The sequence below is a fragment of the Mus caroli genome, unplaced genomic scaffold, assembly GCF_978045245.1.
Source record: "Mus caroli unplaced genomic scaffold, Mus_caroli_1 scaffold_2, whole genome shotgun sequence".
Lineage (NCBI taxonomy): Eukaryota > Metazoa > Chordata > Mammalia > Rodentia > Muridae > Mus > Mus caroli.
This window is the reverse complement of record NW_028227257.1, coordinates 22,580,115-22,602,582: the sequence shown is the minus strand read 5'-3', so window position 1 is coordinate 22,602,582 and position 22,468 is coordinate 22,580,115. Positions and strand designations below refer to the sequence as shown.

General features: G+C 45.5%; 2 protein-coding genes and 1 pseudogene across 10 annotated transcripts in view; all 3 read right to left on the bottom strand.

The window, feature by feature from the left end:
* LOC110309491 (protein NDRG3) overlaps window positions 1-5,746 on the bottom strand; it is a 64,960-nt gene extending 59,214 nt beyond the window's left edge. For 3 of the 5 annotated variants that reach the window (XM_021182192.2, XM_021182218.3, XM_085832788.1), the window contains exon 1: window positions 5,667-5,746. The gene's annotated coding sequence lies outside the window, so the exon portion shown is untranslated. The other 2 variants (XM_085832791.1, XM_021182202.3) reach the window with 2 other exon arrangements.
* A 1,866-nt stretch (window positions 5,747-7,612) lies between these two features.
* Window positions 7,613-9,527, bottom strand: LOC147005748 (small ribosomal subunit protein uS5 pseudogene; annotated as a pseudogene).
* On the bottom strand, window positions 8,739-21,509 carry Dsn1 (DSN1 component of MIS12 kinetochore complex). Of its 5 annotated transcripts, none has more exons than XM_085832769.1 (11): window positions 21,421-21,509; window positions 20,286-20,812; window positions 19,637-19,960; window positions 16,452-16,525; window positions 15,486-15,558; window positions 14,495-14,585; window positions 12,555-12,614; window positions 12,134-12,217; window positions 11,046-11,193; window positions 10,196-10,283; window positions 8,739-9,742 (listed from the first exon to the last, which is right to left on the bottom strand). In XM_085832769.1, exons 2-11 carry the CDS (start codon window positions 20,308-20,310, stop codon window positions 9,657-9,659), a joined length of 1,053 nt encoding a protein of 350 aa, XP_085688895.1. In that variant the 5' UTR covers window positions 20,311-20,812; window positions 21,421-21,509; the 3' UTR covers window positions 8,739-9,656. The 5 variants fall into 5 exon arrangements, with proteins under 5 accessions (XP_085688895.1, XP_021037913.1, XP_021037918.1 ...); XM_021182254.2 differs by having other exon boundaries at window positions 20,286-20,311; window positions 21,421-21,501; XM_021182259.3 differs by lacking the exon at window positions 21,421-21,509 and adding an exon at window positions 21,177-21,337 and having other exon boundaries at window positions 20,286-20,311.
* Between the last annotated feature and the right edge of the window lie 959 nt (window positions 21,510-22,468).

The following is a 22,468-nucleotide window of genomic DNA, read 5'->3' as shown; positions in this document are numbered from 1 at the left end:
GCTTTTGTGTGCTGTTCTCAAGTAGCCTGACTCTTAAAGGAAAAAGGAAATTTCTCAGAATAGGTCACACCTTTTCTGCATTAAACCTATAGTATTATTAATCTGTGGACCTAAGAGGGCCCTTCCCCTCCCTAGTGCACCCTTCTGAGATGGTCTCATGTAGTCCAGGTTGGCCTCAAACTTGCTATCTAGGCAAGAATACCTTAAACTCTTGATCCTCCTGAGTCCTTCCTGAGGAACCATTTCCTTTCTTCTTGCTTATCCAGGCGCCTCACCCTCCCCACAAAACCCAGCAAACAACAACCAAACAAACAAAACAAGACCTTCTCTTTCCTACTGTCTTCACTTCTTGCCTGGGTTTGGCCATCCATCATTATCAGGCAAGCAGAGAGACGGGCCCTGCTCCCCGCTCCTGGGAAGCTCACATGTGATACGACCTGGAGTTATTATTTGCATAGCCATATCACCAGACTCCAAGTTTTAGCAAAGGCTTTGTGCTTCTAGGAGCTACCAGCATCTGTCATACAGCACTCACCAAAAATGTTTTTTGTATGAGTAGATCATTTTAGCAAGCTCTTTTTAAAATCCATAAATATTTTAGTATGAATCTTCAAGATGGACTCATTGTCTTTGCTTTTTAAAACACAAAGGGAATACATATACAATGTAAAAATAATACATAAACATACAAAGGTATACATTTTTTTGTTTTTTTTTTGTTTTTTTTTTGTTTTTTTTTTTTTTGGTTTTTCGAGACAGGGTTTCTCTGTATAGCCCTGGCTGTCCTGGAACTCACTTTGTAGACCAGGCTGGCCTCGAACTCAGAAATCCGCCTGCCTCTGCCTCCCAAGTGCTGGGATTAAAGGCGTGCGCCACCACGCCCGGCGTATAAATTTTAAAACTCAATTCTCGAGGCTCCTACATCCCATTTTTTGAAATGACTATTATGGCATTATATATCTTCTTCCAGAACTGATTCACGCCAGTAACACACATAATCTGTTTGTCTGTCTGTCTGTTTGCCTGTCTGTCCCCCTCTGTCCTTCCCTCCCTCTCTGGAACAAATTCTTTGACATTTCCTGACTAGCTAGTCTAGTCTTCAACATTCTTGTCTAGTGGCTCTCAAACTGTGGCACTCAGACTAGGAGAGCCCCCACAATCTGGTAGTGGATTAGATCTGTCAGTTCTCAGGGCCCTCTTAAGACCTCTACTGAATCAGAAACTCTGGAGAGAAGCCAAGCAATGTGCCAATAAGAAGCTGTCTAGTTGACTGATGTACAGTAAAGGTTAAGAACTATTGTATTGTTCTTGATAGAATTGCACCAGGTTTTTCCCTTCTGTTCTTCCCCCCTCTAGCCAGGGCAGACACTGCTACATCGTCTCAGTTTCATCACCCAAACTTCAAAATGCTTCCACTGCCCTTTCAATTCTGACACTAACAATCTGTCAAGCTCTAAAAAACCTAATTCTCCCCCAAAGTGGTCTCACTGCTGTTGTGCATACTCCTCCTCCTGACCTCTTCCCAACTCCCATGCCACACACAATCCCTCGACCATCTACCCTGACAGTATCTACACACCATCTTCAGTGGTCAAGAAAAGTTATCCTCTCCCTAATAGATCAGATGCTCCTAGTATCTCTACTCCTTGATCTAAACACATACTTGGTATTTTAAGAGTTGCTGGTTTAGCCGGGCGTGGTGGCGCACGCCTTTAATCCCAGCACTCGGGAGGCAGAGGCAGGCGGATTTCTGAGTTCGAGGCCAGCCTGGTCTACAAAGTGAGTTCCAGGACAGCCAGGGCTACACAGAGAAACCCTGTCTCGAAAAACCAAAAAAAAAAAAAGAGTTGCTGGTTTATATATTCACGCACAGAAGAAACATTGGTAACTGGAAGGAAGGAAGGAAGGGAGGGAGGGAGGGAGGGAGGGAGGGAGGGAGGGAGGGAGGGGGGAGGGAGGGAGGGAGGGAGGGAGGGAGGAAGGAAGGAAGGAAGGAAGGAAGGAAGGAAGGAAGGAAGGAAGGAAGGAAGGAAGGAAGGAAGGAAGGAAAGAAAGAAGGAAGAGAGGGAGGGAGGGAGGGAGGGAGGGAGGGAGGGAGGGAGGGAGGGAGGGAGGGAAGAAGGGAGGAAGGAAGAAAGGAAGGGAGGGAGGGAGGAGTTAGTTTCTGGCAATAATCTTCAAGGCCTCTCACACACACTGTCAACTTCTCTACCACTGAGCTACTCACTTAGCCCAGGCAAATTCTCAATGAATAAAAAGTCTGGAATGGGGCTGGTGAGATGGCTCAGCGGTTAAGAGCACTGACTGCTCTTCCAAAGGTCCCGAGTTCAAATCCCAGCAACCACTTGGTGGCCCACAACCATCCGTAATGAGATCTGACGCCCTCTTCTGGAGTGTCTGAAGACAATTACAGTGTACTTACATATAATAAATAAAACTTAAAAAAAAAAAGTCTGGAATGTCAAGCTGAAACCCTAGTTCTATGATCTTGGACAAGTTCAGTTCTTGGGAAGCTATCTACCAACATGAGGAGATTAGACCACTGTTTGCTTTCAGATTGAATATAATTTTTATGGCGTTTTCCAGACTGGTTGTAGAGGCACAGGAGGAAAAAAAAATCCCACATTGGAATCATTCCTTATACTATCATTTTGCTTTGCTTATAATCTAATGTGGCAGTTTTCAGATATGCCACAGTTAAACAGTGCTCCCTAGTTAGCTAGGAAACTGCTTGAAAAGGAACCCGGTTTTATTCGATTCTGAACTTTCCACAATACTCATTACCATGCCTTATACACAATAATAGTTCACTGTAATATCAGGAAAACATTCAAAATAACTCTTTAAGAAGCTTTATTAAGGGGGGCTGGAGAGATGGCTCAGCAGTTAAGAGCACTGACTGCTCTTCCAGAGGTCCTGAGTTCAATTCCCAGCAACCGCATGGTGGCTCACCATCTATAATGGCGATCCGAAGCCCTCTTCTGGTGTGTCTGAAGAGAGTGACAGTGAACGCACATACATAAAATAAATAATAATTTTTTAAAGAAGCTTTATTAGGGCCTTTCAGTGGGGAAAGATGCTTGCCTGGAACCCTAAATTCAATCTCCGAAACCCAGAGAAAGGTGAATGGTTAGAACTGACTCCACAAAATTGTACTCTGATTTCCACATGCACAGCATAGCATCTGTGGCCCCACCAATAATTAAATAAAAAAAATTTTTTTAAGAAACTTTATTAGGGCTGGTGAGATGGCTCAGCAGTTAAGAGCACCGACTGCTCTTCCAAAGGTCCTGAGTTCAAATCCCAGCAACCACATGGTGGCTCACAGCCATCCGTAACAAAAATCTGATGCCCTCTTCTGAAGTATCTGAAGACAGCTACAGTGTATATAATAAATAAATAAATCTTTTAAAAAATGTATTTAAAAAAAAAAAAAAAGAAACTTTATTAAGTCAGATGTGGTGGTGCCTGAAATCCTAGTATCCTCGAGGTTGAGGTCAAAAGATCATGAGTTTGAGGATCGACTGGCCTATAAAGCAAGGCTCTGTTAATAATAATAATAATAATAATAATAATAATAATAATAATATAGAGCTGGCATAATGGCTCAGCTGGTAAAGGCACTTTCCCCCAATCCTAACGATCTCAATTTAACCTCCAGGACCCTCATAGTAAAAGAATTGCCTGTTTCAAAATTGTCCTCTGACCTCTAAAAGAGCCCTAATACGTGCATGTTACAAATACTACATATTAATAGGCAATAAAAACTATGATCACTCAGATGTCACCTGGGCTAATAAGCCACACCAAGTAAAAGAATGAGAAACTGAATCTCACATGAATTTCAGTGCAGACTAAAATGTCATAAGCCTCAGGCACTCCTACTGCCACATAAAAATAAAAACTCCCCTGTAGCATTTGCCTGCTCCACCATCAGGGAGATTTCTAGATGCAAGACCATCATGTGCAAACTTTCAAAAACAAAAGGGTGGACTGAGGCTGATACAGGATAATCCGAAGAGAAATATAAAGGGAGGGACAGCAAAGAGAAACTGGAGGGCCAACAGAATAGCAATAGAACAATTAATTACCCTTTGAGTAACAGCAAGGAACAGCAGGAACTCAGTATTTACCAATGGTCTACCAGGACCCAGGCATTTGGGGGTGCAAAGACTGCGCTTGACCTGACCCGGGATGGGGAGAGGTGAGGGTGTTACTGAGGATAAGACCCGGGCCTGCAGCCCGTTATGTATTATTTAATTCTAGTTAGGAAAATTAAGCAGGGAAGATGAAAATTTTGTGGAGCCTTTGAAGTGTGGAGGAGGATTTGCTAAGGGAGGAAAAGGCAGTTTGAGCTAGTTATTTTGGGGGCAAAAAAAAAAAAAATCAACACATTTTTATAGCTGTTCATTTGGAACTCAAATCAAAGGAGGTGTCTTAGATTCTGCACCACCGTGTCAACGCTTTCTCGTTTTATCTTAAAGCCTGAAAATGCTCAAGACCAGCTTTGGAGCCGAGCCAGAAAGTCCCAAAAAGAGGTGAGTACTGGCTAAATTTGCTCTGTCACCTCCACAAGTCCAGCCAGCCCAGCCAGCCTAGTCCTGGCAGCTAGAAAAGAAATGCTAATTATACCTTGGGGGCTGGGGGGGGGGGGAGCTGGGGGAGGGGGAGTGGGGTTGACGCAGGAGAGGCTTACTGTGTTCTACCAGGGAGCCACCAGGGGAGAGCCTCTCAGCTTAAGCCACAAGGCTCCAAATCTACCTGTGACATGCAGGAGAGCTCTGCAGGGGGAAAAAAGGCTTCAAGAAAAAGAAGGGAGAAAGCACTGGATAGGGAAGCAGTGAGGTACAAAGGTGAGCCGATCTTAATAAAACGTTTAGCAAGATCCCTGGCACAAATCGGGTATTTGGGAGGGAGCCAGTTCACGTTAACATCGCGATTGTTATCACAACAGCACTTCCACCGTACTGACCAGAAGATAATTCTATTCGTAGCCCACTTTTACGACGTTTAAAAGCAACTCTAGATAAATGACAAGTGTTTCCCCGCCCCAAATTTAAAGATACAAGGTCAAACCCCACCAGCTCTGGCTGTGAAAGCCCCACCGCCTCTGAGTTAAGAGAGCTGGCGGTGTCACTTGTCAGTTGCATGACCTTGGACGCGACATTTCACCTCTCCGTGCCTCAGTTTCCTTGACTACAAAGTGGGCTTTAGACAAACCGTGGTCCTGGGGTCCCAGGAGAGAAGGGTACCACTGTGGCTTTGGGAAGAAACCCACAGAAGGCGAGTCCAGGCCCCTGTCAAAACTCTCTGGGCTGTGAGGGGCAGCGGGGTAGGTGGATGCTCAGCTCTGGGAGCTCCGTGCTTCGCCGTGAGAGGCGGAGAGAGGGTGACAGCCTCAGGGGGTCCCAGCGACGGAGGGTGCAGACCTCTGTAGCGACGCCGGACCCCAACAGGTCACACGCTGCCCTCCGCGGGCTAGGTACCGGCAGGGGCGCGGGAGGCCGGGCTGAACGCGATAGGCGCGGGGGGCTCAGAGAAGGCCGACCGCGAAGACCCGGGGCTGGTCGCGTGGCCATCGGTCCGCAGCGCACCGAGGAACGACACCCGGGCGAGCGTACCGCGCGGCGCGCCCTCCGCCCGCTGTGGTAGAGGCGCTCACTCACCTGAAGCGCTAGCGCGGGGCCGTCAATCTACAGCAGCAGCGGCAGCAGCAGCAGCACCAGCAAGGAGGGGCGGGGGTAGGGGTGGGGGAGGCGCTGCGTAGCGCAGGCGCGCTGAGGATGCCGGGGATTTACGCATGCGCAAAGCGCCTGCTTACGCTAAGAACTACAGGCAAGATGGTGGGCAGGCCTGCAGAGTCTAGCAGCGCCATCTTGGCTGTAGTTTTTCTTCTTGCGGTATCCCGGAGGCTGTTGCTCAGAACTGCCAGGAGGGGATGTGAAATGCTTTCTCTGCACACCTACCTCTCCCTCATGGTTGAATTATTAGTAAGCTCTTATCTTATGGGCCATGACATACTTGTTTTAACAAGGTTTAAAGCTACACTCAAGATCATCTGACACTCTGAGCCTCAGGGATTCGATTTTCAGGAATCAAATTCCTAGTCCTCTTCCATCTTTTACGAGTGACAGCCATATTATTTCCTTCTTGAGTAGAACAAGAGAGATGGTTACTTCACACAAAACAAAACAAAAAAAGAAATGACTGAACATATTAATGACTCAACAATTAAAGATTTTCATTGTTAATTGTGCATATGCCAGCATCTGTGTAGGGCAGTGATGTGCATATAAATGAAGCAGATGCCTACTAGAGCCAGAGCTGCAGAATGTTGAAATGGGAGATTACAGACATGAATTCCAGTCCTCTCTACGAACTGTGCACATCCTAAAACACTAAGTCATCTCTCCAGACTAGAATCAAAATGTTGCCTGCATGTGCTGGCAACTATTATGTCAATTTGAAATAAAGTAATTTGGGAAGAGAATCTCAGTTGAGACAAGGCCCCCAGTAAATTGGACTGTGTAGTGTATTTTCTTAGTAATGACTGATAATGGGAGCACCCAGCCTACTATGGGTAGGTGGCCCTGGAGGGGATAACAAAGCAAGCTGAACAAGCCATGAGAGAAGCTGGGAAACAGCGCTCCTCTATGGCACAAGGGTCACCATACCTTTGGGAGTTGACTCTTTCACAGGGCTTACATATCAGGTATTTATATTTGATTCATAACACTAGCAAATTAGTTATAAAGGAACAACAGATAATTGTGTGTCTGGGGTTCACCTCAATGTGAGCAACTTATGTTATTAAAGGGTTGTAGCATAGGTAGGTTGGCCTATTATCAGTTTCTGCCGTCTTCCCTCAGTGAACTGTCTACCTAGAAGCATAAAATTAAACAAACCCAGGCCCAAGCCAATCTGAATGAAGGCAAAACTAGTACTGAAGGCATTTTATTACATGATTTAGATTTACCTGTTAACGAAGCACTGAACTGGTGTAAGCTTACCCTCAGTGCATATTATTGGCTAAATTAGGAAACATTGCCAACGTTCTATCAATGACACAAAAAACAAAGCCTCTCTCATAATAAAGCTGTGAATAAGCAGAAACCATGCTTGGAGCTCAGTACCACTGAGACAGGCCAACACAAACCACTGGCCTAGCAGCTGCTGTGTAACCCAGAGCCTGCAACTCCTGACTCTAGCTTCTACTTCCTGAGTGCTGAGGTCCAAGTTTTCATGCTTTGTTTTTTAAATGTTCTAGTCATTTTTAAGTTGTTGAAGACATCAAACACATTTTCCATCTTCAAGTTTGAACACTTACAAACAAATGTGATAGGATGTAAGAAAATGGAGGAAGGCACAGTCACCTTTGAAGATGGCTGATTTGCCCTTTGGACTAAGCAAAGTGAGATGAAGACATGCTCCAAAGTCTATCTGCTCTTGAAACAACAGTCAGTAATAACATCTTTGATTCTCAAATACAGGCTTTCTTGGAAGCTGTCTGGTTTCCTTCCTCGTTCTACTCTGGACAATATCATTCTCTTTGATAACTGTCTGGGCTTTTCTATGACCACCCCAATTTCCAAATAATGACATGGAGGCATAATTATTTATTTAACCAACTTAATTCACTTTATTTTTTTGTATAAAAAGACTTATGTGTAGCCACAGCTGGAGCCTGGGTCCTCTGAACAGATCTGGTATGGGTTTTCACAAGGTGATCAGTGAATTCCTGATAAGGAGACTTGTTGAACAGTTTCTTTCCAGAGGTCAGGGGTCAAGTAGCTGTAGGTCATGGAGAGGGCATCAGAGATGGCCTTGACAGAGTTGCCCAAGCTGGCATTGCAGCCCCTGGCTGAAGTGCAGCAGTCATCTATACTGGCCATCATCAGGGGCTTCTTCAGCATAGGAGCAGAGACATTGCTATTGCCTCTGAGGGCAGGGATGAGACACACCAGCACAGAGCCACAGTGGCCTGTCACCTAGCATGGAACAGTGTGCGGCTTGCAAATGCTGTTGCCCCAATAGCCTCTCTGCACAGGGATGATGGAGAGCTTGGCCAAAACGATGGTCCCTCAGATGGCAGTGGCTACCTCCTTGGATCACCTAAAGCCAAGACCAATGTCACGTGACCACTGTAGTCTCCAATAGTGACAAAAACCTTGAGTCTGGTCCGTTGGCCAGCAGAGTCTGCGTCTGCACTGGCAGGATCTTCAGAACTTCATCCTTTAGGGATGTGCCCAGGAAAAAGTCAATAATCTTGGATTTCTTAATGGGTAGGGAGAACAGGCAGATCTCCAAGGACTTGATCTTCAAGTTCTTAACCAGGCGGCCCAGCAGGGTGATGGGGATCCATTCCTTGTCTTCAACTTTACCTCCATGATCCTCAAGGTCTCACAGAAGCCACTGCAGCCTCTAATCCTGAGCCCCTGGGTTTTCCCCAAGAAGCAGCTATACTGATGCTTTTGGCCTCAGCTTAGGCTAGTTCCCCAGCTAGCTCTTAACTTATATTAGCCCATTTATACTATTCTACGTCTGCCAAATGGCTGGTCACCTCTCCTCAGTTTGGGTACCTGACTCCTTCCCAGAGTCCCTCTTTCTAGACGTACTACTTTAGTATCCTGCCTTCTGCTATAGGCTACAGGCTTTTTATCTTAACCAATCAGAATGTGCTTTTTAGGAAGGCAAGGAAGGGCAGAGACACATTGTCACACAGTGTACACTTCAACAACTAGGCAAAACTTGTAAGTTTATTTCTAATCCAGACTTTATGTATTTGCTTGAGTTCCCCATGTGGTATTCCATATTAGATAATAGCTTTCTCACCTCATTAACTACAGCATACTCATTTTTTTAAGTCTTCAACAACGAACTATAATATTGTTCTAGGCTTTTACTCTTTAAACAAATCCTCACAGTGTCCTTACCACACAGATTCTAACATCCATCTAATGTTCTAGATAAGTGGTTAAGTAACTGTATCTCAGCCCCAGGAAATGACAACGCACGGTTTTTAAATAACACGCCATTCAGTGACAGAACTTAAAAAAATATTAAAAACCCCAAAACATGGGGACTAAGGGTGCAGCTTCTTGAGGGTGCTTCCCTAGCACCCACAAAGCCCTGGGTTCAATCCTTAGGGAGGCAGGGGTAATTCCCAGAGGAAAAAATTAAATTGGCACAGCCCTTTCTTGTCATGAATTTAGATTCCAGGAAGTCAATTCAATATTAAAAACTAAAGCACTCTACAGATATTAGGACACTTCAGAAAATGGGCATGCTGTAAAGTGTCCACACATACCCGTTATGTGACAACATCGTATAATCCACCTTCAGTCCCACATTCACAAACTTTAGCGTCAGTCTTTTATGGCAACAACCCACCTTGGCCCCTAAAACATTTCCTTGAGATTGGTTCTAGATGTCTCTGGATTATTTTATGGGATGAAAGGCGCTGACCATGAGGATGTTAGGAGCAACGAACGGCTGGTTCTGAAGGCCATTTTAAGCATCGTGCACATCCCGACAAAAAGTGTCCGTAACACACTCTTCTGGATACATACATGCTGTCACTCGGGAACAGTGAAGTGCTGGAGAGCTGGGACGTTCCAGCTGACTGCTGTGAGGTAGGGTCCCTGACAGGATCCTCATCACTGCATGGAAGGTGAGCTCTGGAGGGGGAGTTTGAGCAGTTTCCGAGCAGGTGAAGAGTCTAATTGGTCCATACTTCTCTTCTCTGCAGAGGCAAGAGGCCAAAAGATACATTTCAATTAAATTCATACAAAATGTATTGGGACAGTGTGCCAGACAGTGAAGGGTAGTAAATGACACATGAAGTCTTTGTCCTCAAGGAGATGGCAGTCTAGCAGGAAGGCCAGCACGGTGTGACAAATAAGACAGTAGCTGGAGGAACCACTGTTCCATAGCCAGGAAAGTTATAGGAGAGTATCCACAGCTTGCCTTCATGCATCCTTGAAAACTAAAGCTATCAAAAAACACTGGGTAGCTTCATGGAGTGCATCTATGGAATCTACATCGAGGCATTTCCTGTCATCAATATTTGACTTCCTACGGGAAGTATAACAAGTCTAAGGACTTCTGTCTGGAAAGGCTGTTCGCATCTCAAAGGTTATCTATCCATCAGATAAAGCCAACCCTCAGCTGTGGTCCCCGCAAAGGATGCACTTACTGAGCTGTACTGACACCTTCTGGAGGTACTGGGTACTCTCATCCATGAGGGCTTGCAGCTGCTTCACTGATCCTTGGAGCTCATCCATCTGCAGAGGAAAGGTCAGTGTGAGCAGCAAGTACTCTCTGACCCCTGCACTGCCAAACAAGCTCATGCTTTGGGGTTGGTTTCAGCCTCAAATGCTATGCCAGACATTCTCGCATGGCACCGCTGAAACATACCCCACACGTCTCCACCCTGCTCTGCGCCCCAGGCAAGATGCCAGGCCCTCTAGTTTTGTTTGAGGGTAAGGGCAAAGGAGCTGCTAGTCACTGTATGCAAAGCAGCAGGCCTGCTCCTCCTGTATTCTATACTCCTTCTACTGTCTTGTTAGTATCTAACATCATATATTTACTTTAAAATTTTCCCGGTTTTCCCAAGGAAGAGAGGTTGATATCCACTTTTTAAACCTCCAAAGCTCACCTGCATTTGGAGTATCCCTGAGGGCTACACTTTAAAAGGTTTGGTTGCTGCTACTTAAGTGTTACCACCGTGAGGTGATGGGACCTTTAGAGGGAGTTCAGGATTTTTGGAGTCTGACCTTGAAGTGACTATTAGTTCCTTCCCTCTTTTTCTTACCCATCACCATGAAGGGAGTAATGTCCTCTGTCACAAGTTCCCAACACAATCTACTGCATGGCCACAGGTCCAAATCAACAGGGTTTAAGCAACCATGGACTATAGCTAGCAACCAAAATAATCCATTCCTTCTTATAAGTCACTTCTGGTCTTGTCACAACGTCACAAGGCTAAGAAAGATGACCAGTCTAGAAAGCAAGGGAATGAACCTAAGAAGCCTGAAGCGCCTCACCACTAACTCCACGTAGGCAAAGACTTGGTTCTGATCTTGTACTATTCTCTGGTAGTCTGGCTTCGTGCTAAGAACTTCCTTCTGGGAAGACCTGAGGTAGGCTGCAGGATCCACCTTGACTTCAGTGATTCTGGTTTCAGTTGATCCTCTAAAAACAAAAAAATAAAAGCCTTTTCCTGGAACTTACAATCATTTCCTGGAAACAATATAAGAGAGCCTTTGAGAGGCAAACCCTGTTCCCCCTCAAAAATCATGTTCCTCAAAGCCTCTTTACATCACATCTGTAATTAGGGGTTCACCTAACATTCTTTTAAAATTTTGTTTTACGGACATGAGTACATGGTAGCTGTTTTCAGACACCCCAGGAGGTGGCATCTGATCCCATTTTAGATGGTTGTGAGCCACCATGTGGTTGCTGGGAATTGAACTCAGGACCACTGGTTCTTAACTGCTGAGCCATCTCTCCAGCTCCCTCACCTTTGCAGTTGAGATTTAGCTGGGGAGAAGCAGCTTTCAAATGACAGCTGAGAGGTTTGTGGCGCTGCACTTGTAATTCCAGCAATTGGGAAGCCGAGACAGGACAACTGTGAATTTGAGGACCTGAGACTACCCATGGCTGCCTTGGGAGACCATATTTTAAAGGAACAAAACTAGTTCAGAAGCTAAATAGACAAAAAACTAGTGCTTTCCCACCTCCCTCTAACTTAACTACCAAAGACTAAGACGGTCTCTCACACCTTCTACCTCCCGTGCCACTTCCCTCATGGCTGTCTGTTTTCATTAAGGCCTTAACCAAGGGACTCTACTAGCTACAGCTCATTGTTGGCACAGAACCAGGTGAACAGGTGCAAGATAGCTATGTGCCCGCCCGTCTCCCTGAAGAATCTGAGTGGTGACCAAAAACACGACCTGGAAGCAGTTCTGTTCTGGGTCCCTCCCTTTCCACCAAGAACACAGACACTTTAAGCTGACTGAAGTATGAAAACAAGATTCAACACTCAATCTGTACGAATGGATTTGAAAGAAATTCAAATTGAACTTCACAGGGTAAAAAGACAGTGGTTCCTTTCCAGTCCCCAAAATCTAACCTGGGCATCTCTTCAGGTGGAGGTGGAACCTCGTTCTGGTACTGCAGTAAGAGCCGATCCCAGGCCTGACGCTCTAAAGAAAACCTGTGGAATTCGAGAAGGGAAATTCAGTTAACTTTCGGTCGCATTTGTAATCATTCAGGGCAGCAGTAAGTACTTTAGGCACATAATCTGGTTATAAAATTCATTAAAAGGTCGTTAAAGGATTAGAAAGCTCAACTGATTCAGAGGATATTAATTTAATCAAGTAATACACAAGCTGTTAAAATCAAATTAACACCCTTATTTCCTAGACTCCACCCTATCAAACTGTCCATCAGGGCTGGTCATAAGCCGTGTCACTTCTAAAGCAGACACACAAGTGCTGCCCACCCTGTGCACCAGGCATGCTCTCCAGGCTCGGCCATTTCCTTTCACTTACTTTGTTATATATTCTTTCACCTCAGCTACTGATGCTTCCAGTGAAAAATCTGCTGCTTTTCTGGAATATAGATGATATTTTGAGATTAATATGAATTCTCTATCAATCACTTGCTTTTCATGAGTTACATAATTTTAGTAGCACTAAAATATATTAATAGTTTTTTATTGTTCAGAAAATGTTCGATGGGCAGTGGTAGCGCACACCTTTAATCCCAGCACTCAGGAGGCAGAGGCAGAAGGATTTCTGAGTTCGAGGCCAGCCTGGTCTACAAAGTGAGTTCCAGGACAGCCAGGGCTATACAGAGAAACCCTGTCTCAAAAAACGAAAAAAAAAAAGAAAAAAAAAAAAAAAACCAAAGAAAATGTTCTTGGGGGAGGGGGGAATAACACAGTATCTACTCTGTACTCGTAATAGCTAAATAGTTTTTAAATTTGTTTTTCTCATCAATTCCCATTCAAATCATGGAGATTAATCTTTCTCAAAATAATTCTTTACTCTTCCTCCCTAGCTTTAAAAGTCCATGACTACTGCAAAGAGAATTAAAGGCAAACCTATTAACTTGGTTTTTAAGACTGTGTTCCAGCCGGGCGTGGTGGTGCACGCCTTTAATCCCAGCACTCGGGAGGCAGAGGCAGGCGGATTTCTGAGTTCGAGGCCAGCCTGGTCTACAAAGTGAGTTCCAGGACAGCCAGGGCTATACAGAGAAACCCTGTCTCGAAAAACCAAAAAAAAAAAAAAAAAAAAAAAAAAAAAAAGACTGTGTTCCGGCTCCTCACAATGTAGCAATCTCTCATGGCTCAGCTCAATTAAATGATTATCTCTAACGGGAAAAAAGCAGGACTGAAACTGCCGAACTGTGGAAGACACACACGGCTTAGATAGGGGAGCAGTGGTGCAATTCCTGTCTGTCTACCAAGGCATAATCACAGGATCTCTAGCAAGGAGGCAGCAGCCTGTGCTTATCTACATAAAGAGATGTTGTAGGGCTAAAATATTTCATGTCTGATTAGAAATGTCACTCTCAAGAACTTGTGGAAAGGGGGATCTTGCATGAATTCCAAATTCAGATCCAGCGCGTGACTTGTTCCAGGGTAGAGTTAGAAGTTGTGACGGCAGCCTCACCCTGAAGGACTACCAAGGGGATGGTACCCTATTAACATAAACTCTACGTATTATTACTAGTGTGTGTGTATGTGTGCACATGCACATGTGTACCTGTGCACATGACACAGTGTATGTAGAAGTAAGACGTCAACTTTCAACAATAAATTAATTTCCTTCCACAAGGAAGGCATAGTTAAAAATGAGGTCATCAGCTTGTGCAATGAGAGCGCTTACCTACCCTCCTGCCAACCCATTCTGCTAATATTCTTCCTTGCAAAGAGCATTAGAATATGAGCTACCTTTGCATGGCAATCAGAGGCCTGAGGAATGGTCCCCTCAATCTTTCCACAGCTGTCACTTTTCGCTCCCCAGGTCTTTTGTGTTCCAGTCCTAGAGTGAAATCATTAGGGTCCTCTCTCAACCCTCTCGCTAAGTTGCCTCCTCCCTCTGTCATTATCCTACCTGCTGACTTCCTGGAGTATCACTAGCTGAGACTGAATTCTCTGTGTTATTTCCTCTAACACAAATATGACAAAGGGACTTGACTTCTTATCACTATATCCCCTTCCTCATCATCTAGAAGAGCCTGGTACAAGCCAAGCATGGCAATTCACACCTCTAATCCCAACACGTGGGAGGCAGATGTAGAAGGGTTGCCTAAAGGTTAAGGCCAGTCTAGACTACAGAGACCCTATCTCAGGAAAGCAAAAATAAAAAGTTACAGAGCATGGTGGAACATGGGTGCTAGACAAACTTATGTAAGCAATGGGTTAACTATAATCAAGTTGTAACTCAGTAGTTATACTTAAGGACAGAAGGGGAACTGCTCTTACTCTTTTGAATCTTCAACAAAACATTTTTGCAGTGTTCCATCATTTCCCAGGCTGTCTGTAAAATGTTTCAATTCTTCAGAGAGAGAAGATGCTAGAGAAAATAAATTTATGTTATAAAATAGAAAAAGGCCACAAATGTTCACAACAAACAGATGACAAAGATATTAAGGGGTCTCCTAGTCTAGGGGCCCCTATCCCATTGTGGCCCTCTTTCAGACAAAACAGTCACGTAAGTACGCAAAGACTTTATTTGGGGGGTTGGAAGTTTAGCTCCATGGCGGAGAACTTTCCTAGCAAGTTCAAGGTCTTGGGTTTAGTACCCAGCACCAGGCATGGTTATGATGGATTAATTAGTAATGGCCCCATGGGCTCCTATGTTTGAAAACGTGGTCCATGTTGGTGGAACATTTTTGGAATGACTTGGGGGCTGTGGTCTTGTTGAAGGAGGTGTCTGGAAGGGTGGGTTTTGAGGGTTCTTGTTCTATTACTCTGACCCCTACTGCAGACCAAGATGTAAGCGCTCAGATATTTCTGCCACCATGCCTTTGCTCTGCCATCATGTAGCACTCGAGTTCCCTGACACTGTAAGCCCAATTAAATACCTTCTTTTATAAGTTGCCTTGGCCATGATGTTTTATCACAGTAATAGAAAAGTAACTCTTATGTGCATGGGGGTGGGGGAGACACAAATACAAAAGAAAACTATCCTTTTCTCTGGGTAGAGAGCTAAATGGGCGACAACTGTATTAAGTGTTTTTAATACTCTACTCAATGAAGAAGCAGTGAAACATAGATAGCTATACAATTTTACTTTTTCCCAAAAATGTGAATGCTATCACTGTAGAGAAAGCATCACAGAAGTCAGGCAACAGTGAAGAATGTAGTGATAAGAAGCAATTTTTAATGAGGTGGAGAGCCTGGTTTTAAAATCATGGCTGTCTCCAAAGGAAGGAATGGAAAGGTCAGAGACCTGTCTAACTTAGCAACTCACCTTTCGCTCTAAAACACTCAAGGCTGAAGTCCTTAGTGTTCTTTAAGAAAGGTTCAAGTTTTTCAACAGAGAACTAAGTAAAAATAAAAAGCACTTTTAGTAAAACCAAAGTCTCCCAAGTAAGCTGTTTGTGGCTTCATGTTGCTATGAACTTTATGATAAAAACTACAGGGGTGGGGGGGATGAGGGGTGGCGCACGCACGCCTTTAATCCCACCACTTGGGAGGCAGAGGCAGGTGAGGCCAGCCTGGTCTACAAAGTGAGTGCCAGGAGAGTCAGGGCTATACAAAGAAACCCTGTCTCGAAACACCCCCCTAAATAACAACTACAGCGCCTAACTTTTTCATCCAACACTGTTTATACAGATAAATATATAAAGAAAAATTCTCTGTTGCTCACTCTATATAGTTTTAAAATATACTTATATACAATTGTATTTATTTACATATTACATATTTGTATGTTTACACACACACACAGGATATACTTTTTTGTTTGTTTTCTTGGAGACAGGGTTTCTTTGTGTAGCCCAGGCTGTCCTTGAACTCAGATTCACCTGTAAGGCATGCACTACCACACCTGACTTATGTTTTGATTTTTAACTTAGGGAAAACAATGGTCATTTAATTCACACAAATCTCTTGCTCATCCAAACAGTCCGAAGCACCAGTGCCAGAAAACACAACTTAAAAAACACTGCTCTACCATGTAGCTAGCCTTCAAATGTCTACAGCAATAGATCTTGACCTCTCCACTCTGAATTCCCACCATTTGCTGGGGAGCCTCTCAGCTGCTCCGCTGGCAGCAGCAGAGCTCAGTGCAAAGGCCACTCAGCTGCCCAGGAGAGAAATGCCAGCATGGGAAGGCATCTTATCCCAGGTTCATCACTCAGTCTGACATCTCTCTGAAGGTGTGGCAATTACAGATAACACCAAATGAAAACACTATGATCCCTGAAACTCTTACCCGGAAGCTGGAGAGCAGGAGGGCGCCCAGCCGTTGGCTCTGGGCTAACTTCACACTGATGGACCTGCAGAGCTCTGACATAGAACAGCACGTTTACTGAACATCAAAGTTAGTCAGCAAAATAAGACTGAAAAATCTCCCTCTCCATGTAACCCAGCTTAAGGCAAGCTGCCTTCTGAGTAAGAACAGAATTCTAATTTTTCCAGGCTCACTGAGGAATGAAGTTCACACTTTCATGGACCCAAATTTTCAAGTCTTTTCAAGTATTACATTAAAATCTTAAGCTGGGCGTGGTGGCGCACGCCTTTAATCCCAGCACTCGGGAGGCAGAGGCAGGCGGATTTCTGAGTTCGAGGCCAGCCTGGCCTACAAAGTGAGTTCCAGGACAGCCAGGACTATACAGAGAAACCCTGTCTCGAAAAAAAAAACAAACAAACAAACAAACAAAAAAAATCTTATTTAACAAAGTGGTTGACAATATCATAATGAAACCTATTGCTTTGAATGTCAATTAAAAAACAAAGTAGAGGGGCTGGTGAGATGGCTCAGTGGGTAAGAGCACCCGACTGCTCTTCCGAAGGTCCAGAGTTCAAATCCCAGCAACCACATGGTGGCTCACAACCATCCGTAACGAGATCTAGCGCCCTCTTCTGGAGTGTCTGAAGACAGCTACAGTGTACTTACATATAATAAATAAATCTAAAAAAAAAAAAAAAAAAAACCAAAGTAGAGCCGGGCATGGTGTCGCATGCCTTTAATCCCAGCACTAGGGAGGCAGAGGCAGGCGGATTTCTGAGTTCGAGGCCAGCCTGGTCTACAAAATGAGTTCCAGGACAGTCAGGGCTATACAGAGAAACCTTGTCTCGAAAAACCACAAAAACAAAAAACAAAAAACAAAGTAGATAAAAATAATTTAGGCCAATGGTGGTGGCGCATGCCTTTAGTCCCAGCACTTGGGAGGCAGAGGCAGGTGGATCTCTGTGAATTCAAGGCCAGCCTTATCTATCTAAAGAGCAAGTTCTAGGACAGGGCTACACAGAGAAACCTTTTCTTAGAAGGCATTTGTATAGCAGGCACGGCAATGTGCTTTAATACATAATCCAAAGAGCTATTTTCTGGGGTTGGGGCTGTTGCTCAATGGTTGAAACCTTGCCTTGATTGTACGTAGACTGAATCTGACCCTCATCACTGCAAAGTAAAAATCATTTCTTATAAACAACATAAGTTCCACTTTACAAATGAAGAAATTCAATCAAGTAAGGAAAGTAAGACTGTCTGAAGACAGGCTGAAGAAGCCATGCTTCAAACCCAAGTATGTCAGCAGGGTTTGTAGCACGCTGCCTGTGCGGAGCTAATATTAATAGCCAGTAACAGCTCAACACCTGCTGTATAACAGGCATTTTTCTTTCCTGCTAGGCACATCTCACTAAAATTTTAAGGCAAATATCTTTTATTTAGTTGGGCTTTTTTTGAAACACAGTCTTGAAATATAGTCCAGGCTGGTCTTAAACTCCTGGCAATCCTCCTGCATTGGACTCCAAAGTGCTGAGATCACAGGCAAGAACGGCTACCCCTGGCATGGATTCTGTTTTGCTAACAGATGGTTAATGCTGTGGCATGGCACACAGGCTGCTTAGACTCTTTGCCCAAGGTTGTACAGCAGGTCCTGCGAATGGACTGGGAGGTGCTTTACGTGATCGTGTGACCGACCCAGACAACTGGAAGATGGACCTGCTCTTTTCTCAATGACATCCACTTAAAAAACAATTGTCAGATAGTAGGAAGTTGGCTTTAAGAATTCTCGCCCTTCAGCTGACGGTCTTTCTGACCATAAGCAGGCTGGCAAGATGGCTCATCAGATAAGTGCACTGACTGCTCTTCTGAAGGTCCTGAGTTCAAATCCCAGCAACCACATGGTGGCTCACAACCATCCATAATGAGATCTGACACCCTCTTCTGGAGTGTCTGAATAAATCTCTCTGGTCATAAGCAAGGAAGCCTGGCGGGTAGTCAGGGATTACCAGGAAAATTATTCATCTTATTACCTGGGTGATCTGATGCTCTGAAATGGGAATAAAGGTAGAGCTAGTAGTGAACAAGCCTGCACTCTCCTGGCACAGCTGGCCAATAGAGCGCATGACACTACAGCAGCAGGTTTTGGACTAGGTTATTTTAACTCAGATCCCCTCCAGATATGCAGCCACCCGAAAGGACAGGGATACGCTAAGAGAAATCCCAATGGCTTTAACGCTTGAGGGTCTGCTAGCTGCCAAGGGTGTGCGTACTGGGACTTATTGTCCCAGCTTACTGAGGACTTAGTACAAAGGACATGAAGCCCAGGTTCAAACTAGACTTTCTACACTAACAGCCTGTACTTTGATCCTGACATATCAAGTGATTACAAAGTTAGAAAAAAAGTCACAAATTACATTCAAATATGGCATCCCTAAAAACCATTTTACAGTTTCTTTTTTTTTTTTTTTTGGTTTTTCGAGACAGGGTTTCTCTGTGTAGCCCTGGCTGTCCTGGCACTCACTTTGTAGACCAGGCTGGCCTCGAACTCAGAAATCTGCCTGCCTCTGCCTCCCGAGCGCTGGGATTAAAGGCGTGCGCCACCACGCCCGGCTTTCTTTTTTTTTTTTTCTTTTTTTTTTTTTTTTAGTTTTGGGGATTAAATGTGGGGCCTCGGGCACAAGAGATACGTACCTCACCACTGAACTAATTAACCTATCCCCATTTAATGTATTTTTATGTGCATCTTCCTTCTGAGTCATTTCTAGTTAAAAAGGCTAGAATCAAGCAGGTTATCAACCCCACTGGCCTTCTGTCCCATCTTAGGGATGAGACACAGAGGGAACTCAAATCCCTAGCATCCTAGATAGGATGACGTGTTAAATAACTAGCAACCATGATTTCTGTTCATGGCAACTAATATGTAAACAGCAGTTAATACTGAACATGCATTCGGTGTGTGGCACTGGGATTCATAAACAAGAATGTGGCCACAGAGTCATCTCCATTTTATAGGTAAGGAAACTGAGGCACAAGAAGGTGATGTGTTCAAAGCCGCAGGGCTAAAACGCAGCCAAGGGCTGTCTACCTACTACACTCTCTGACATTCATGTCTTGCTGCCTCTTAGATGGGCTAGAAATCCATCCATCGCTTTATGAACGCAGCACCCCACCTGTGATGCCTGGGTGGAAGGGAGCCAATGACTTCCTCCGGTTTACTTCTTTCATGCTTGCTCGTCTCCAGGACTGCCTTCTGTCTTGAGGACGGATAGACTGTTCTTGAGGGGATAAATGAAAGGACCTCGACTGAGATCCCTCCTGGTGGTCGGCACCACAGCCTTCCCCCTCTCCAGGGTTCGAGCCAAGGTGGTTTTTTCCCTCTGAAACGCCTTGCGTCATCATTTCCTGGTAGGCAGAGGATTGAGGCAATGCTTCCAAAGGCTTGAGACTTGGCTGCAATGGACGGTCCTGAGTCTCGGACATCGTGGGTTCCTGGTCTAGCATTTGTTATAGAAAAGTCAAAATATAAAATCAAAGCTACCTCAGATACGAGCCTCAGTAAGTATCCGAGCCAAGGGTGACAACAGAAAATGCACACGCCCAAAGATGGTATACAGTTGAAGGACCAGCTTCCTAGGAGCCTAGGCAGAAGGGAAGGAGGAAGGAGGGAGACCTATTTCCCTGGTGATGGAAACATAGAGGCCTTTTTGTAAACCCACACACATCTGATTCCAAAGCCACCAGGAGCCAAGGAGGATTCTGGGATAGTTCAGGAGCCTGATGCCCAAAGCAAGAGGCACTGAATTTCACTGTAAAACTCACCTTCTGATCTGGCCACTGACGTCATCCTGGATGAAAGAGGAAAACGGGAAAATGAGGAGATCCGTTCGAGTTCCAGTCTCACAGGGGCCTCACTATCTCATAATAGGTCTCGTGCTTCAGGTGCCCTCACTTGCCTCCTCTGAGATTCTCAGCAGCAAGATTACTATCACTGACTGCTGTCTTCAAGAACTCGGACCACAGAACCTATCTTAGCTCCTGATCACTTTGTGAGGCACTAGCCCCCAGTTCCATGGACGGTCTTAGGATCTTTGTTTTCCAAATGAGAAAACAAACGAACAAACAAACAAACCAACCCTGCATCACCTCTTACTCTCTCCAGATTCTGCCATGCCCGGAAATCCTACTTTTTAATCTCTGCCCACATCTGTCCTTCTACCCATAAAACAGATTCATCCTCCCTAACACTGCTTAAATACGAAGTCACTTCTCTTTGGCAGATTTGGAGGCCACACATCTTTCCTCTATAGAGCTGTTTGGAGATCGCACCACATCCCCATTTCCAGCACCTGTCACAGAAAACAGACAGAGAGGCAAGGTCGAGTATCCCTCCATCTTGCATCTAAGTCTCCCTCCCAAAAGGCCGCTGAATGTGGAGGACGCTTGGTAAAAGCGAATGGAGGCTGAGGGACCATACTGAAAGGACAAAGACTCTACAGATCTAAATCACCACAATCCTTGTGGGTGATCACACAGACTCCAGCTTGGATAACAGACATTGAAGCGCTTCTGAGGCTGTACACGTGACAGCTTTCTGACGTCATTATCCCAGTCAACAACACGTCCTACAACTCTGAGTAAGGTACTCTTTCGGGAGACCCAGGTGCCCGGGGCACAGCAATGTAACCCGAGCTGCCACCCCAGCCCTCCGACCTGTCCGAGGCCACTATCTGGAGTCAAGGACGCCAGCAGTGCCCGGGAGCGAGGAGTGGCCTTCCTTCAGGCGTCCTGTCAGGAGAAAGTCTCCGAGCCCCCGGGGCCCTGCGGCTGGGAGCGGCGGGTGGGCCGGGCAGAGGCGGGTCAGGGGAGAACCACATCCGGGTTCCGAAGCCCAGCGTGACCCCGGTCCAGCCCAGCCCCCCTCCCCGCGTTCCTGAACCAGTAAACCCAATGTCACCTCTGCAGACTCAGCGTCGCCGCAGAGGATCCTCTTCCGCGTCAGTCCGGTTCGGGGTTCCCCGCTGGCTCCGCTACTTACGAAACTCCCGCCGAACAACTGCGCGTGCGCAGCCCCCGCCTTCCGCGCTCGCACGCGCAGCCCCTGCCTCCGGCGGAGCGCCTGCGTACTCCCGGGTTTAACGTTCTAGTCCAAGCGAGCCTTGTCCTACCGCTTTCATCCAGCTACAGATCAAGCACATCTGCAGCTACGTCCAGGCCTGGGGATTGACCTCCAAAGCACCAGTTTGCTGACTTTTCCCGGCGTACATCCTACCTATGAGTGTGGTGCTGTTCCAGGCCATGGCTTCCCCTCTATATTCCAAAAGTGTGGACAGTGACTTTCTCCAGGGAGAACTGGAGCTCTGAGCTCAGTCGGTTCCCTGCCTACCTTCCTGCTCCATGGGCCCTTAAGTACCTAGCAAAGTTCAAGCACACCCCCTGCCAGCATTAACACAGCCAACCCTACTGCCACAGCCCTGTGCCAATTCTTGCCCCTGTTCCTTTGTTCGAGCATGCGTTTTGCCTAGAAAGTCTTTCCTTTCTCCTTCTACCCTTCTCTGTTGACGCCAGATGTTCAGTGCTCATGTCTGCTCCACTGTCCCATGCCTGGGAGGATCTTCTTCAGGACAAGGTATAGAGGCCCCCCATGCATCAATGAAGTGATTCCTTTCAGCTCTGAACCTTGTGAACTGAGAGTAGTACGAAAGATTCCAAAGGTCCAGTTGTGGTGGTGCATACCTTTAATCCCAGGACTGGGAAGACAGAGGCAGGAGGATCTCTGTGTCTTTGAGACCAGCCTAGTCTACATAGAAAGCTAAGGATACATAGTGAGACCCTGTCTCAAACAAAAGAAAAAACAAAAACAAAAAAACCAAAGAAGCAAAAGATGGGCCTGGCAGTGGTGGCGCATGCCTTTAATCCCAGCACTTGGGAGGTAGAGGCAGGTGGATTTCTGAGTTCAAGGCCAGCCTGGTCTACAGAGTGAGTTCCAGGACAGGCAGGGCTAT